General features: G+C 39.7%; 1 protein-coding gene across 1 annotated transcript in view; it reads right to left on the minus strand.

Moving 5' to 3' along the window:
- CDH12 (cadherin 12) overlaps positions 1-18,606 on the minus strand; it is a 245,474-nt gene that overhangs the window by 96,351 nt on the left and 130,517 nt on the right. Inside the window, exons 4-5 of the mRNA XM_019541947.1 lie at positions 13,127-13,246; positions 5,391-5,558 (exon numbers count right to left, since the gene is read on the minus strand). Of these exons, the coding sequence (XP_019397492.1) occupies positions 5,391-5,558; positions 13,127-13,246 (288 nt within the window). The remainder of the gene's footprint in view (positions 1-5,390; positions 5,559-13,126; positions 13,247-18,606) is intronic.

Here is an 18,606-nt window from a genome sequence, read left to right on the forward strand (position 1 = left end):
ACAGCCCTGAAGACTGAAGTCTTCCATTTATCCACAGAATGCATGCAGTAACCCAAAGGCAGTCAAAGTGCAAGCTTCCTTATATTGAGTCCTTGGCAGTGACATGGGAGAGCTCTCAGCCAATGGAATGAAAAAAAAATCATTTTCTTTCTGTTTGGCAAATTACTGGGAAGTAAAAGGGGAGACAGATTTACAATGTGTCAGCTGCTCTACTGTTATTGCCTGTGTGCATGCTCATATCCAGTAACACATAAAAGCAAAGCTGTGATAATTTTGTCTTAGTACACAGCAAGTCTCCATCCCCTTTTACCTTATAGCTAAGCTACCACAATTTAACCTTCAGTTTCTGCATGGTAAGAGAGCATACAAAAGAAGTTATTTTAGAACAGCTAATGTTCAGTAAATTCCTACTTCCTCTTGCCTTAAGGGTAGCTCCACAGGCGACTAATAGAGAGGGCAAGGGGGCGGGGCACATGTGCCCCACCCCCGCAAAATTGGCCCCTGGCTTGGCACTGCTCAGGATGGGACAGGTTTTTTGCTGTGCAGGGCAGTGGTGTGTTGGGAGCGGGGAGGGGGAGGGACACTAAGCCGCAGCACAGAAATGTAGGCATGGATATGGGGCTTTTGGCCCACCCCTGGGCCTGCCCACAAATTATGCCTCCCCAGACTCAGGAGGCACCAGTCACCCCTGGGTACCTCAGTCATTTTCCTGCACTTAGACACATATTAAAGGCTTGAATGGTGCTGGTGCCTTTGGAACTCACTTCTCATGCAAGCCATCTTTCTGAGTCTCCATGGGAATGCCTGTGAAAGGAGTCTGGCAAGAGTAGCTCTTCTGTCATGTGGAATCCTCTCTACTAGTAACTGCTACAAATCCATCAATAGATTACAAACACGGCCTCCAGTCAGCCCTGAGAGAATAGTTTCTGTTCATCAGTGAGCTGACTTTCAGATTTTCAGCTAGGACCAAAAAGGTGAAGGGCTTGATGTCACTTTAATATTCTCTAAACCGTCCAATTCTCAATTCATTTGGCTTTTATGCAAACTATTTCAAATCACTCTTTTAAAGTACGAAAACCAGCCTGAGTCATAAGCCATTTATTGACTTGGAAATGATTTTGTAAAACTCTTCTTTATCTGAATAGCTCTTTTCAATAAAAAGTTAATTAAGAGGGTGTCAAAATTGTGAGAAATAACTAACCTGACTTCCAAGAGAGACATTTTATGGCGGTCCCTAGTTTGCTGAAATCAGAATACAACAGCATACTTTTTGAGTATTTAATTACTCCTTTTCTGTAGCTGGACCTTGTCTTCTAAAAAAATAATATTTCCCTTATATTAAGATAAAAATGGAGTGCTCCTTTGAAATAAACAATTCCTATAAGCATTTATTGCTCTGTATATAACTTTTTATTTCTCTAAATTGCTTTCACATTCACTCTGTCATAATTGAGCAGAAGAGAAAGACAGGAAAGCTGAAGCACAGTAACATTACCAAATATGAATTAACCACTTCACTTAATTGGTTTGATTCTTTAATGTATAATTTATATTGGCTAATTATACAGCTTTTGTCATTTAAGTGGTGAAGTAAATACAACCCATCAGTCTTCTTCTGAAGCATATTTTAACAGTTGGAAATCAGCCACAACCATCCACAAGGCTAGCTTAAAACTATCTATGTGTTATGGGTGAGTCCACTAGGTCCAAGGCAGGATGTGCTGAATTGTCCTTTTTCTTAACCATTCATCATATGCATTACTAGGTAGGAAAGAATGAGTGTCAGTTCCTTTTTAAACAGAAAAATCACCAAATAAATATTTAAGTGTGAATTGCTCTCATTATTTTTTTCCATACAAATATGACACCTCCTTTTCACCTGAGAGGTAGTACATTCATTTTCTTGATCTAATTTAGAAGAAAGGTCCCCTTTCCCTCCCATCAGACAAAAATCCTTCTTTTTAAGGGGGGGACAGAGGGGAGCATGTTTGGCTATGAAAATGTTTACAAATTATTTTTTCCCTTTGTCTGTAAAGGATGTAAAGTCATTTAGAAAGGCTGTTATAGGCTGTTAAAATACACATTAAAAACCCCCATGGAGGCATACTTCTACTAAGGAAAACCATTCCTCCTTCCAGTTATAAATACAGAATTCTGTCATGAACTCTCTTGTTTTCTGAAATGTGGGTCAAGAGCTACAGCTCAAACAGTTTGGAGGTCCCCTTTATTTTCACTGGTCCTTCTCATTATCTAAAGATATGCAATGTGGGACTTCCCTGCTGAATACTCTTAAAACACAGTTTTTATATATATATAAAACACATTTTTTATATATAACAAAAAACCCATGATCAATCCACGGTCTTCCAGCACTTGAATTTCATAGCGCATCTAAGCCTGCCTGATTTTTTAAGATACCCTCAGCAAGCAAAGGTTCTATTTACTTTCTTGTGTGTGTTTCGTAAACATGGAATGCATTATTTATCTATGTAGTTTCTTTTATATGTAGTTTTTCAATATAGTTTCTTCATTAATAATATATGATCTTTCACTTTTTTGGAAAAAAATATAATCCTTCTAGCTAAACACAGAAAATAAGTCTAAACTTTTTCCTGTTATATAAATAATTTGTCATTCCATAATATAATAGGGCATGCAGCATCTTTGGCACAGGAACTTATTAGGTTACTTGCTCCATTAATGAACAATCTTGGTGAGGTTCTGAGTGTCCCCGCTCACACTGAACAAGTTGAGAGCACTCAGGGGTCTTGCAGGACTGGGCTTAATAGTGAAGCTTATTAACACAAAACAGAGATTAGGCACTAGAGACTTCTAAACAGTGATAACCCAGTGGGTAAGCAATCTACCCTATTAAACACTTGTCCTGATTAAAAGAAGCTGAACTTTCAAGGGGAAAAGAAAAACAATATGAAATAATCAACTGAACAAAAATGCAGTTATGATGCTTGAATTATTTCCTTCCTTTATCTTCATTTGTCTTTATGTCTATGCAATAGTGTGCTGTTGAGAAGTTCACATGCATGACATGCCAAGTTAAATTCACTTAATCCTTTACTCTGCCTGAATATGTTTCCATTAACCAGAACGTTTGTTATTTCTGTTCTGCTTCAGTAGTAATTACTTCTCCCATACCTAGATACAGTAGTCATTACTCCTCCCATGCCTAGATACATTCCCTGGGTTACATACCTAACAAAGTCTGCTTCAGTGAACGACTATCCTGAGAAATTATATCCTAATTCAATAGGGGTGGAGTGATGTTGTACTCACAGCAGTCCAGGAATTATGTTAGAGGAAAAGTTTTTTGTGCAGTTAGTCCAATAAAATACAACACCTTCAAAAATCCTTGCCTCTCCCAATTCACTGGAATATTCCAACCTCTGATATTTTAGCTGTAGGCCATAATAGATGTTTATATCTAGTACCAATGTTCATCTTAGAAATTTCCTTCTTCTCCTTTGTTGAAAGTTACTGCTATTATTTAGTTTCTTTGGCATTTGATATAATAGAAGAATTCTAGTAGGGTATAGAAAAGAAGACAAGCTTGAACTTTTGGGGATATTTTGCTCCCAAACAGCCATGATTAGACAGAAAAGTTATAACTACAGTATATACATTAAATAAAATCTTCAAGGTTGTCTTCATGGAGGTGTAAAAAAAAGAAGAATCTCATTGTTTCTCTGTGGGGGAAAAAATATTGTTTGGCATATGTGATGTTAATATATTTTTCTTTACACTTTCAAAGCCTTCTGTCTATTAAGCCACAGAGTTATATTGTAAGAGAAGTTCAAGAGCTGACTCAAGCCCATAACAGCAAAGAGCGTAGAAACTTTGACATAAAAAAGAACATTGAGAGCTATGAATTAGTCACACTAGAGAGTTGTGTTTGAGCTTTCTGTTGGTTCTGAGACTTCCGCTAAAATGTCATGAAATCCATTACTGAAGAAGGATAGGTCAAATGTTTATAAATGAGAGAAAATTATGTTGTTGTAACAACACAGGTATGGTTCTATGAGTTCAGGTCCTGTTGACTGAGGGCCAGTAACATGTAATTACAATATAATATGGATACCTCACAAAGTAGACTTGCAATTCATTACACTCAGAGCTATATAAATAGTGGGGGGAAAGCAGTGCCATTTTATTTCCAACTTGTTCACAAAATATTCTGTTCTGATTATATGAGAATGTCTGCTTTCTGTCCTTGCATGGGTGACTGGTAGGGGGTGAACTTGTCCTCTCTGACAACCAACACTGATGCTGTCAGTAGGGGTGGTTCCCCTCCAACAGGGTCAGTGGCTTCTGCAGGTGCACTCTGCCCCCTCCCCCCCCCGATTCAGGAAGCACCAGTTACTCATGTGTCCTTGGCTTGGGATTGCTTAACGTTTGCAAAGCTTATTACTTCAAGTAAACTCTTAAGGACCTCATTTTCAGACATGCTGAACAGCTACAACTCTGCTAAGCTTCAAAGAGAGATGCAGGTGATAACACTTCTGAAAATCAGGTGCTAATTCATTCAGACGTTTTCCAAATTAACACATTTTTGAAAAAGCCTAATTTAGACTAAATCATATAAATTGTTGGTACGAAATCTCTACTTTTCTGCTAAGAGTATTTTCCAAAACAGAATAAACCTTGATAGGTTAATTGGGTGCAACAGACTTTAACCCGCTTCTCACACGAATTGTATTTAGACAGGAACCAGTACTACTTTTGATTTTACAATCAGAAATCATTTAGGCAAGGTACAGACATTTAAAAAAGCCCAAGGTCAAATAAATCTAAATTACATACTTTTCTGTAAGTGGTGTGTTTAGATCAATAGTGAACAAAACACACATTCACCCTTGGTGGTGGGTGGGTGGTGGGTATACAAATCTTAGCTAGGGTTCCACCATTTTTAAACTGGCCTAAGCATGCCAAACTTCTGGTCTGTTTTGGGTATAGACTTGTTTTCTGTGCCAAACTTCTTTTCTGTTATGGGTATAGGCCAGTTTCTGATCACCTATATTGATAAAAATGTAATATCTGTACCTGGCTTTGAAGAGTAATATCCACTTTGCTTGAACTTCCAAAATCTTTTTCTTGTTTTAGAAAAAAGGTGCAACTTACCAGCTCTGGATCAGATCTTGTAAAATGCCAATACATTTTTGTATCGAAAAATCTGCATGACTGGACCTTCTAGTCTGTAAAATCATTTCTTTTCCTCAGTCATAATGGATAAAAAAATCTATTTCAAATTATTTCATCATGAGTTAGTCTCCCTGCTGCCTGGCCTCCAACTCTCATTTTTTTAAAAGGTTTATTTACATTGATATCATAAACCACAGTCATTTGGAAATTGATGTTTAACATAGAATAAAACATACTCTTCGGAAACCGGGGCGGGTTGTCATTTACATCCGTGAGAGTGATGTTTACAGTGGTAGTGCCAGCTAGTCCTCCCAGCTGTCCTCCCATGTCCTTGGCTTGGATCAGTACTTGATACTGTTCTTTAACCTCCCGATCCATGTTTGGCAAAGCTGTTCTTATTACACCTTGGAGGAAAAAGAGAGAAATCCAGTACATATAAAGAAAAGCATTTTGACTGCAAGTCAACTGATTATATAATGCTGTAAGCAGTAATTTTTTTTAAATAGCTTTAACAGCGAGTTTTTAAGTGCAGTTTAGACAAATATTTCTTTGGGATCATCTGACAGAGATGATCCTGCCTTGAGTGGGGGGTTGGTCTAAATTTCTTCAGGTCTCTTCCAGCCCTATGTTCCTGAGACAGTCAATTATTTCTTGAGACAGTCAATTAAAGACTTACAAGTTTCAATGGAGAAGCATGTTTTCTTTAATGGTGTAAATAAGGAGAGGATGAATGTCTGTTACATCAAGAAGGAAAGGTTGTGAGGAGCAGCCCAGATCCTTAAATGGGAGAAGGTGTGAACTTTTGAAAAAAGAAATGCAGAAAGATGTGAGTAGCCATTACTATTTCCAGGCAAACAGAACACCCCACATCTCTACCAAAACGGAGATGCTCACTAACTAAGTAGCATCCCTTTTTACAAATGGAAGTGTTAGATGATCAAATAATCACCTGACAGGACAACTGAATGTGCTGAAACCTTTTGCTTGTTTGAAAAGCTATTGTAAATATCCTACTTGCACTACTAAATATAAAATTAATCATTAGTTAATTCAGTTTGAACAGCTGACACGTAGGTCTTCAATAACTTACTTTCTCATATGTTAAAAGTGTGGCTAGTGGCCCAATTCCTTCAGAAAGGTATGCTATCTCGTCATAAACCAGCCCCATATAATGCAATATAATTAAGCAATAAGTCTCTGAAAATGGTTCAGTGCAGGCAGTTTAATGCAGACAGCCTGTGTGGTTATGAAGCAAGCCAGTTGGAGAAGGATTATTATTATTTCAGAAATTCTTATTTATGAATGTTTGGCTGGTTGGTTTTAAAAGCAGTCTTCCTTTCTAGTGTTATAATGTAGGTAGTGTGATAAGAAACACTCTCTTGGGATGCCTGTTATTTCTCTAGCAATTAACAGCTGGTGTGTCAACCAGTAAGAATGGAATCAATTAGTTTATAATGCTTGTTAGGAGTCTAGAAATAACTTTTGATTTGATTTGCCATTTTCTCAACTTATCAAAAATTCCTATTAAATTGAATTGTATAACAATAAGATTGTTTTGTTTTTTTTTCATTTCTAACATTGATGGTGGTAATAACAACAATTAATAATCATGTCCTCCCTCCTACCCTGCCATGGCATTCTGGGAACTGTAAAAACCCAGAAAAATAATAACTTTCATCTACTGCTTTTTTGAAACAATTAGGCACACATGCATATAGCACTGAAGCAACATATTGTCATTCTTTTTTAAAATACAATATTGTAAAATGGTCTTTGCTTGGCAAGGCAGCACTATCAAATTATAAAATTCAAGAACAGATAAAGTAACTGAAAATACAGATGTAAAAAGTGAATAAAACATTAAGAAGTGTCAGCACTGTGTATCACTGCTAAAATAACGTATTAGGGATTGAAAATAGAAAGGAAAAGTTGCAACATATTTTTTATCACAACAATTTTTTTGTAAAGAGGAAAAACCTGATCAGCTTTCCACTTAAAACACTCTTTCCCCAGGTTTACATCTATACTGTTTTACAACATCTTTCTTAAGATTGAGTCTAAAGAATAAAGAGCTATGGAAATTAATAATTTCTCTTATCATATGAATAAAGGTAAAAAGAAAATGAAAATATACCCCCAAAGGGGGAAAGGCTCTGATATATGCAGTACTTGGTGGAACAAGCAGAGACTGTTTCCTAACCAGGAGGTGCAATTCATTTGATTTTTACATTACTCTTTTAGATATCGTGGAGTCGCTTCAACTCTGTTTAAAATCTTCCTAATGGTCCTTAGTAAATGAAGAATTGGCTGTCATTCTAGAACCGAAGTGCCTAATCAGCCACTGGTTTTCCTGTCTGGAAGTCTGAGGGTATTCTGCAATTTTTCTATAAGAGATCTCTGTCTCCAGTAAAAATCAATGAGAATAATTTTAATGTCTAAAATAGTTCATAGGCATTTTTTCCTCCACCTCTCACCCTATATTAAAAGACTAAATGATAAACCACCTCTTCTACTGGAAGGCATGTATTATATAGGAGGGCCAAAGAACTTATTTAAGACTAACCAGAGTAAACAGTTGTTTAAAGTAATGACTGCCAAGAAAGAATAGAATACAAGAAGAGTTAGGGCCACGTTGCACATTACACTTAGGACATGTTAAATGCATTTAAAATATGAACATCCAAGTGTTCAAACACTCAAACACATGCTAAGTGCACTTGTGTCACTGTAAAGTTGCAACTTTTCACAGGAGGAGCATCTCCAGATTGTTTTAAGTAACACATGTTCAGCTGTCATCATGGAGAAAATATGAACAATTTGCAGTCCTCCAGCATTGCCTAATCCTGCTTACAGATGCAGGTGGTATTGGGCAACTAGGAAAAAGATTCTGAGTGGTGTATTCAAATTAGTGACAAGAGAAAGCAGGGGGCTGATTCTCACATCCCCCAGCTCCCATCAGCTAATTGTTGGTCCTAGCCACAACATCACACCAGAGTCTTGAACAAACTCAATGCAGGGCTGAGGCTAACAATCAGCCGTTTGTCATTCCTAGGCCCAGAATTGTACCAGATCCAGTTCAAGACTTTGGTGTACAGCTGGGGCAATCAGCAAGCTATGCTTGTTAGAGATCATAATAAACATGATCAGAACATTTTCTAACTTTAATACTGTATAGATGTAACATGTGCTGTGTGACCCATGTGACAAAGCCCTTAGTATTCTTCTTCATTTTACAAAGAACAGGAGAATGTTCTCTCAAGGCTTATTCTAAGAAATATGTCTCCACACATTTCCTGCTGTACTGAATGCATTTACGTTCCTCTTCCTGCAAGGTTTTAGAATAAAACCAACTGTATTTCTAGCACTTAATAATACTCGAAGATTTGGAAATATGATAACACTGCGGCTTCCAACTGGCTAAAATTGATCAAACATTGGTCTCAATCCTGAAGATAGGACCTGGGTCCATATTGAGCCAACTGTATTCAACTGGGCTTAAAATGATGTGTGCCACGACGTAATACAAACCAAAATTTTTAACCCCTAATATATTGTCAAACATGAATGTGTTGTTAAAAAACCCCGAATATCCATCTTCTTATCTATGTATTAATGTTTCTGTTTTCTATTTCTGCCATTACCTTGTGTATCCTCCCTCTGTACTCCTCTTCCTTATCAAAAACACCAGAAGGGAGACATATTCTGGGACTGTGAAATACTAGTGTTTCAACTTCTCAGCTATTTTCTACATAGGAGAAATGGGATAAGGCTATCAAATATTTGGGAATATTTGTTCCCACACCTCATGGAGTTTAGAGTGGTTATGTCTATCATCTCTCTTGAGGTGGCTTTCAGACTCTCTATTGTCTGCATAGTATCAGCGCCATCGCGGCTGATTCCTTTGCTTTGAACCTTTTGCAACAAAAGGTCAGACTGAAAGATAAAGGCACCCAGAAAGCGCTGGGAGCTCCTGAAGGGTATTTTAGCAGGTTGAGGATTTACTCAGCTCAAACAATCTTTACTTGCCTGCAGTCCTTGTTTATTGTCTCTGCTTCTCCAGGGCAAATTATCTCCATGCAAAAATGAACACGGACAATTAACAATACAAAGAAACAGGTAGCGTGTGGTCTTTTCTCAGACCAACAAGAGGGCCCAGAACTGAGTCTGCCACCACCAGCCCATACTTTAGCAAGTCCCAATCACTCTGTTAACTCTCAGTCGCTCAGCATCTCTCTGGGCTTCTTCATAGTCTCTCAGAACTATAGAGAGTGTCCTGGCTCAGGCTTCCATCTTCAACCCCATGGCTGGACTTCCTGTCTCCCCCATGGGCTCTCTCTGGAAGTCTTTTACCTCCCACAGAGCTAACCAGTTACTAGGGCTCTGCAAAGCTTCAGTCACTGATTTGATTCGATCCAATTTGGCGGCCAAATCTCCAAATCCAAATCAAATAAGAATATCCTTTAATCTCTTCAAAAAGATTCAGAGAGATTTGATGATTCAGACAAACACATCTTTACATGTTTTTTCTATATACCTCAAGGTACCAGGCAGCTCACGAATGCTGAGATACTGGGACAGATGGAACACCCCTTGGGAGCTCAGAGGGGTGCCCGGCGCAGTCGGCAGTGGACCCAGAAGTGGACCAGAAGTGCTTCTGGTCCACTTCTGGGTCAGCCAGGGAGTGCACGGGCCCCCTCCTCTCCATCCTACAGCTCAGCAACTGCTGACTTCTGGATCTGGGGTGGGGGGGGAACCTGGCTTTCTCCCACAGCTGATCACCAAGCCAGGGAGGTTGGGGGGGTACCAAACGTGCTCAGCAGTGGACCCAGAAGTATTTCTGGTCCACTTCCAGGTCTGTCACTGAGCACGGGGGCAGGGGGGTTGCTCCTCTGGGATGCTCCACCTGCCCCACTATCACAGCATTCATGAGCCATGCCTGGTACCTCGAGGTATGTAGAAAAAACATTTAAAGCCGTGACTATGCCCGAATCACGGATTCTCTGAATCAGCATCAAATCTTTGGATCCAGCCAAATCAAATTCGGACAGTGACATGAATCAACAAATTGAATCACTGTCACTGACTCGAGCTGAATCTGAATTGAATATAGTCCATTTTGCACACCTGTACTAGTTACCTTTGTCAGCTGAATAAGTCCTCCAGAGTGGTCCTGGAGCTGGAGCTGCAGCTCCTTCCATACAGGTACAATATTAGAAGTCCAACAAGATGACATGATGGAAGCACAAGAAGAATGGCAGTAAACCAATGTGGCTGCACAAGGAGTTTCTAGGATGCCTCAAATGTAAAAATAAAGCATACAAGCAATGGAAAAATGGGCAGGTTACCAAGGAAGCTTATCAGGAAACAGGAAAAACTGCAGAGACAAAATCAGGAAGGCAAAGATAAAGAATTAGCTTTACCTGGTCAGGAAGATTAAAGACAATGAAAACAGGTTCTATAAATATGTTGGTTAGAAAAGGAAGACCAAAGAAGCTGTGGGTCAACTGTTAACTAGCCAGGAAGAACTCTTAACAAAAGATGTAAAGAAGGTGGACTACTTAGCCTTAGCATTCACAAAAAAAATTAAACTGTAGCCAGATGCCTAATAAGGAATATTTGCATAAAGAAGGGGACAAGTTGGATAAAATAAGAAGAGAGACAGTCAGAGAGCTTTTGATGAGCCTTGATGAGCAGGGCCTGATATACTTCATCCTAGGACAGTGAAAGAACTGGCAGAAGACATCTTGGAGCCCTTGGCAATGGTATTCTTGAATTTCTGAGAGATAAGCAAGGTACCAGAGGACTGGAAAAGAGCCAGTATAGTGCCTCTGTTTAAAAAAGGCAAAAAGGAAACCCAGGGGTATAGATTGGTTAGCATTACCTCAATACCTGAACACTTACTGGAGCATATCTTAAGAAAGGCCATTTGTAAGTATCTAGGGGAGGAAAGGCCCATCAGAAGCAGCTAGCATGGATTTACAAAGAATAAATTATATCACACAATCTTGATTTCCTTCTTTAAGAAAGTAACTATTTTGGATGATGAAGGGAATTCTGTGGATATAGTGTATCTGGACTTCAGCAAGACTTTTGACAAAGGACTGCATGACTGTCTTATAAACAAATAGAACAAATGTGGGCTGGGGAAAACTTCTATAAGGTAAATAGACAACTCTTACAATAACCTCAAACAAGGGGTGTATACTGGCACTACTGCTGTTCAATATGTTTATTAATTATTTGGATTCTGGCATAGAAAGCTTCTTGAGCAAGTTTGCCCGCAGGGCAAAACTGCAAAGGACTGTGAACACACTACAGAATGGGAACACAATACAGAAGGACTTTGACAGATTGGAAACCTGGAATGAAGCTAATAGGATGAAGTTCATTTCTGATAAATGCAAGGTACTATAGCTTGAGAAGAATAAACAAAAACACAAATACAAAATGGGTTACAACTGGCTGGATGGCACCACTATGGAGAAGGATCTGGGAGTGCTGGTAGATCAAAGATTCAATACGAGTTTTCAGTGGGGCACAAAAGGCAAATCTGGTTTTGGGATGCATCAACAGAAGCATTATATGCAAGATGTGGGAGGTGATAGTGCCTCTTCTCAGCACTGGTTAGGTTTCTTCTATAGTATTCAGTTTTGGCCTCCACATTTTAAAAGGGATGTGGAGAAGTTAGAGAGGATTCAGAGGAGGGCAACAAAAATGATAAAGGGCTTGGAAGGGAAGTCATACGAGGAGAAGCTGAAGGAGCTAGGGATATTTAGCTTGTGGAAAAGAAGCTTAAGAAGAGACATGATAGCAATCTTCAGAAGAAGAGGTGAAAACACCTTTTCTCTCTTACTGTGAGGATTAGGGTGTGGTCCAACAGCAAAGTACATTTAGACTGGATAGCAGGAAAAACTTGATGTTACCAAGTACCTACAAATTAGAACAAGATATCTTGAAATGTTTTAGCAAGAAAAAGATTTCTAGTTCACCATGGCATCACTCTCCATTCCCCACAAGACTGTGTCAAACAGTTAGCATTAAGGTTAAGTCTCCCCCTTCCTCCCCCGGGTACCTAAAAATGTCACATTTTGATTCTGAAAGTAAAGATGCTGGTCATATCCTGAAATATGATGTCCTGCTAAATGGAGCATATGAGAAAGAAACTTGCCCTTTGGAGATCATATACTAATAGTCCTGTGCAGCTCCCACCTCCAATTATTGATTAATCAGGTAGAAAGGCTCCTTAACACTCAATCTGACATTCAAGAACAGCTTCACTGCTAAGAGAAATTCCATGTGTTCAAAGGGACTCGTGGGCAACTATTCTTCTATATATTCAAGACACACCCTTTGTAGCACTATGCAAGTTCTTAGTTTCTTTTCTGAATTATTCAATATAGAAATAAGAATGACATTTAGAAATATAGGACAAGACACCCAATTAACAAGTCTTACAGTCCTTGAGTACAACAGTCTCTTTACACATACCTACGATACCATGGTTAATAACCTCTTTCTTCCAGCAAAGAAGAGGCCAGATACTGATCACTTGCCCTACCATTTCAAATTAACAATATGAAACTAAAGAATTATTGCTTGAGAATCCTAGAATCTAAGCAAGAGAGTAAATAAAATGAAAAACGAGGACATAAAATGTGAAAAAGGGGAAGGAAATGCACAGCACTTAACACCAGATACATCCTTAAAAGCATGGACGATATAACGGGAAAGACCTCTTTAACCCATACATATTTTAGACCTTCTAAATTATATGTCTGGTGGCAATTTATTCCAAACCCGATTGATGACAAGACTGCACTATGTCCAAAGTAAATGTATTGGCTTTTGGATGCATCATCAAATTAGGCATTTATTTTTATGCAACCCAAAAACACTGACCACATGGATGTTTAATCAAAGTTTAAACATTTGAAAGGGTAATGGATAATGTTATTGCTGATGAAATGTTTACCTGTCTTAGGATCAATGGAGAAATATGGTTGCCCCTGAAGTATGCTGTAAACCACTCTGGCACTGTTTCCATATGTGGGATCATCAGCATCTGTAGCTTTGACTTGAAGCACATAAGCACCTACAAAAAATACAGGCATTTTAACTTCCAATAGAAAACGTAGATTAAGGATTTTTTCTAGTTTTTTGATGGACTTTGCTATAATCCACTTTTCTTTGGAAACAGGAAGAGAACAATGTCTGTCTCAGACTCTTAACAGTAAAAATGTAAGTAACACCAGGGAGAAAACAAGATGGATATTCTGTATTCAGAAGAACTTAAATGCCATTTAATATCTGCAAACTGGATGGGAAAGCAGTTAGTTTCTTCTACAGGGGGAGGTCAGATGCAACAGGGAATGCAAGTGAGGGCAGAAGGAAGGAGGAAGCTAAAGAAAACTGGGTCTCCTGGGAATTTTACCAGTTTAATAAAACTTCACTGGGAATTTGAGCAATGTGGCCCTGAGGATCTAAATGGGCATTTATACACATACCTTTTCACACTGTGACATGCCAGAGATCGGACATGTTGAAGCAGACTCAATTACTCGAGTCTGCTCTTCATGTGAGCAGATGCACATTCTCTTGTATCACATGCAGTTGTATAAGTGGTGACATATACATCAGCGTGCAGAAAATGATGAAGGTGTGCTTTTGTACTAAAACACCTTCAGTGTATTTTCATTCAAAAGCGCAGCACCCCCATTTTCTCAGCGCTGACTCACGTTTAGCTATTTATACAAATGCATGCGCCGCAGTGCCATGCAAGTGCAAATGTGTACAAATGCCCAGTAAGGCAAGGGCAACTTCAATAGATTCATAGATTCATAGATACTAGGGTCGGAAGGGACCTCAATAGATCATCGAGTCCGACCCCCTGCATAAGCAGGAAAGAGTGCTGGGCCTACATTACCCCAGCTAGATACACATCTAGCCTTCTCTTGAATACCCCCAGGGTAGGGGAGAGCACCACCTCCCTTGGGAGCCCGTTCCAGACCTTGGCCACTCGAACTGTGAAGAAGTTCCTCCTAATATCCAATCTAAATCTGCTCTCTTCTAGCTTGTGGCCATTATTTCTTGTAACCCCCGGGGGGGCCTTAGTGAATAAATACTCACCAATTCCCTTCTGTGCCCCCCTGATGAACTTATAGGCAGCCACCAGGTCGCCTCTCAACCTTCTCTTGCGGAGGCTGAAAAGGTCCAGTTTCTCTAGTCTCTCCTCGCAGGGCTCTCTTTGGAGAGCCTGACACTCTGAAACCTAACATCTTTACCAAAGTCTCCTGAAATCCATGCTAATGTTCATCATATAAGAGAAAAAAGCCAGTATCAAGTGTTTACATCTGCCTAGAGGTGTTTAGATTGAGGGAAAATTATAGAGCCATAGAATCATAAGGACCTCAAGGTCACCTGATTCAACCCCCAGCATGAATGTAGGAATTATTTCCACCCAATGCTTATCCAACCTCTTCAAAAAAACCTCCAATGAAGAAAGTTTTGCAACTTCCTTGAACTGTTTATTCCACTGTTTCACTCAGTATGTTGGTTTCTTTGCTATTAGTTAAACAAAGGCAATTAACAATACTGTTTACTTTGTTGCATCTGCTCACTATGGAAATTCATTTCATATAGTTATCAAGTCAGGGATCCCTCCAAATGTTAGTATCAGCAGTCATTGCCTTTTCTGATAATAGGGATTTTACAATTGCACGCAGAAAGAGACACCTGTGTGACTCCAGCTCTAGAGATATCGCTTACAGTAAGACCATTTTACTAAGCCTGAAGAAAAACCAGGCAACATGTTTAGAGGCTGATGTTCCCACCACCAGGGAAGGTTTGACATTAATAACAGAATAAGGCCTATGAAGAGGTTCAGTTATTTTTTAAAACTAAAATAATCTTCTTTCCCTTACATGCATAATAGATGTTGCTGAAAATATAGTGCCAGATTTTTATATGAAAAGTTAGGAATACCACCATGACACATACAAAACAGGTATTTTTTCACACAAACAAACAATCATGAGAATAAAATCTGTCAGTTGGCATTGAAGCAAGTCTTTAAGGAAGCAATGACTTGTTCTGCCTGCAAATAGAACAATAAATACTGTACTACAAGTGCTACACTTCAGCCTCTTAGAAACAAACACTCTCTAGTCTAGAATACAGGCCAACAAGCAGCCTATATATTTTCAATGAAATAGGTATTTTATTTAGGGAATTGGCTAAGAAATCCAGGCTTCAGTCTTGTTCATCTCAGGCCAGCAAGAGACAGCAGCACTGCTGAAACAGAACATTCAGTTTCACATAGTACTTACATATACTAGATATTCATAATCAGCCATGTCTGTAGGAAACACAAAATGAAGTTACTTTTGTTCCCATACAGGGTACTCATGCAATGATGTACATAGGATAGCAGACAACCTAGACAGAAATGTGTATTTGAGTTGATAGTGAATTCTTAATATAACATGGCTGTCTCGGGAACTTCTTTATTGATGCCAATAATAACTACATACATTTACTACATTTCTCTCGTACTTCATATGATGCAGCAGTTCTAAACCTCTGGAATGAACTCATCACATAAAATTGGTTCTTCCTCAATGTTTATAAATAATTACTTTCCTAATATTACACTTCCATGTATGCAGTATTTGTCGTTGCCACCTTCATTTATGCAATCACAAATAGTAAAGGAAATGGTACATGCAAAAGTAAATGTGAGAGGAGATGGTCTCACAGAAAATCTTCCTATTATGATGTGGTTTGCAGAACAAAAGACATTTGAGAACATCTGGCATTTCCCCAAGAGTACCCAGGGAACACTGCAAATGCTGCAGAATTGTTATATAGGCATGTATTACGTGTATATATATCTAGAGGGAGGTGCCTCTCTTGCTCTTTCACTCTCTCTCTCTCTCTTTCTAGCTAAATGCAATGTTGTGTGTGTGTGTGGGAGGGGTTCTCTCTTGCTTTCTCTCTCTATATATAGCTATATGTAGATGTAGATATAGATATGTATTTAAGGTCCACAACACTAACTTTGATGTACTTGTCAAAGTTTGTTTTAATAACACCACTTCCCCACCTAATCTGATAGAGAATGAATCTGATCACAGAAGGGTTTGACATTTTTTGGAGGTTTCCCCTTTCCCCCAACATGTATCTACTTATCAGGACTGTCAGCAGTGCTGGTGGCATTGGAACTAATAGTGTAAAAGAACTGGAAATTTGTTGGTTAATTCTGTGCATGGTTGCTTCAGTTACAGTGAATGATAAGGTGTCACAGGAGATTTCCTGTTACATACAGAGGAGAATACAGAAGCATGAGAGTTTATGAAAAGCTGAACAGTTAAACAATGTATTAATTTTTAAAAAATGTTGGTCATGTTTACTGGCTTCTTAGCAGGTTTCATTTGAGTCAACTTCTAAATAGAAGAGAAGATTGAGAGTGTATTTCAGAGAATAATTGGATTCAATTAATAAAAAGCCAGAAGTTACTTTCCTTCGATTTGCTTGAAGTAAGGGATGAGGAACACATGCTTCTGAAGCCATGAGATGCCAGAGATCCAAATCAGTCCTGCTACCACATTCCTAGGAATTCTAAAAATCCTGAGCTCTGCAGTATTGATAGTGAAAGAGTAGATGCTTTACAGTAGATCTTATGCGGTGCTTCCTGCCCTGGGCTTCCACTTGAAGAGTGGACTGACTTATGACGACTCATGATATTGGGTCATGGGGCTACTGTCTGGGTCTGTAGAAATCAGAATAAATATACTGCAGTTACCCAAATGTTAGACAACCTCCCCATACTTAGATTCTACACATGAAAAATTCATAAATTTGTTATAATTTCCCATGTATGAAATGTAATTATTGGAGGATCATCTTAAATATAGCCCTGCCCACTACTGCAAGTGGTGAGAGGACAGGTTATAAGGGGTGCAGTAAAGCAGGGAGGCAGTGGCGGACAGATAGTGGAGAAGGCAGTAGGAGGCACATGGTAGGACAGGTGATGGGGCAGGCAGGGGAGATGGTGGAAGACAGGCAGTAGAGGAGAAGGTAGTAGGCGGCAGTTATTGTGGAGGCAGTGAGCCAGGCAGTGAAAGGCAGGCAGCTTGCCCATTGCCCCACCTCCCACTTACCTCCAATTATGCCTACCCCTCACCCCCTGCAGCTTTATGCCTTGCCCCAGAGCCAAGGCAGCGACTGAAGCTATATTAGCAAAAGGAATCAAGGACAACAATAAGTCCTTGTTTAGGTATGTAGGGAACAGGAGGAAAACAAATGGGAGTGTGCAGCCACTGCTCTCATGAACAATGCATGCCTTAGGCAACTGGGGGGCGTGGCGGTGGTGGAAGGTGGCAGCAGGAGTGCAGTGGTGGTTTGCAGCGGCCAGCAGCAATTGCAGACCGCTTGCAGATGCCACCAGCAGTGTGGAAAGTAGCAACTGCACACAGGTGCCACCCACAGTGTTGGCAGTGCCTTTTTGTAAGGGGTGCACTGCCACACTCAGGGGGTGCACATGCACTCACGTGCACCCCCTGTGCATCACCCCTGATTGCTCCACAACTCAGGACAGGTGGTTACTGACACTCAGAAGAAAACTGAACTCCTGAATGACTACTTTGCTTCAGTATTTCAGCGAGCGAAGGGGAAAATTATGCCAGACAGGATACAGAATGAGCAGGGCAGGAATGACTGCTTTCTTACTGTTGCTGTAGAACTGGTGTATGAAAAAAATGAGACATATATAAATAAGCAGGACGAGATGAACTCCATCCAAGAATGCTGCAGGAGCTGGCCAAAGTCATTGCAAAACCCCTGTGTTCCAAAACTCATTCCAAAACTCATGGTGCTCCAGAGAGGTCCCTGAGGACTGGAAGAATGCCAATGCTGTGCCCATTTTCAAGAAGGGGAGGAGGGAGGACCCAGGTAACTATAGACCAATTAACCTAACTTCTATCCCACAGAAAATTCTGGAAAAAATCATTAAAAGTCTATGTGCCATAGGCTTGAAGAAGGTAGAATTCTGAATGACAGCCAGCATGGCTTTATCACAGGCAGGTCTTGTCTTACCAACTTCATCTCCTTTTATGATCAGGTAACTTGCTATCTGGATAAGAGAGAGGAGGTTGACACTGTATACCTTGACTTCCGAAAAACCTTTGATCTGGTATCCCACAATATTTTTGTGACAAAATTGGAGGACTGTAGGCTTAACTGCGAGACAGTTAGGTGGGTACAAAGCTGGTTGTGAGGCAGGACCCAGAGAGTCCTAATGAACAGATCAGTGTCGCCCTGTTAAGAAGTGGCCAGTGGTGTCCCACAGGAGTCAGTGCTTGGTTCAGTACTTTTCAACATAGATTTCATAGACATCAGGGCTGGAAGGGACCTCGGGAGATCATCAAGTCCAGCCCCCTGCCCAAAGGGCAGGAA

Source organism: Crocodylus porosus, unplaced genomic scaffold (genome assembly GCF_001723895.1).
Source record: "Crocodylus porosus isolate Cpor-Errol unplaced genomic scaffold, CroPor_comp1, whole genome shotgun sequence".
Taxonomy (NCBI): Eukaryota; Metazoa; Chordata; order Crocodylia; family Crocodylidae; genus Crocodylus; species Crocodylus porosus.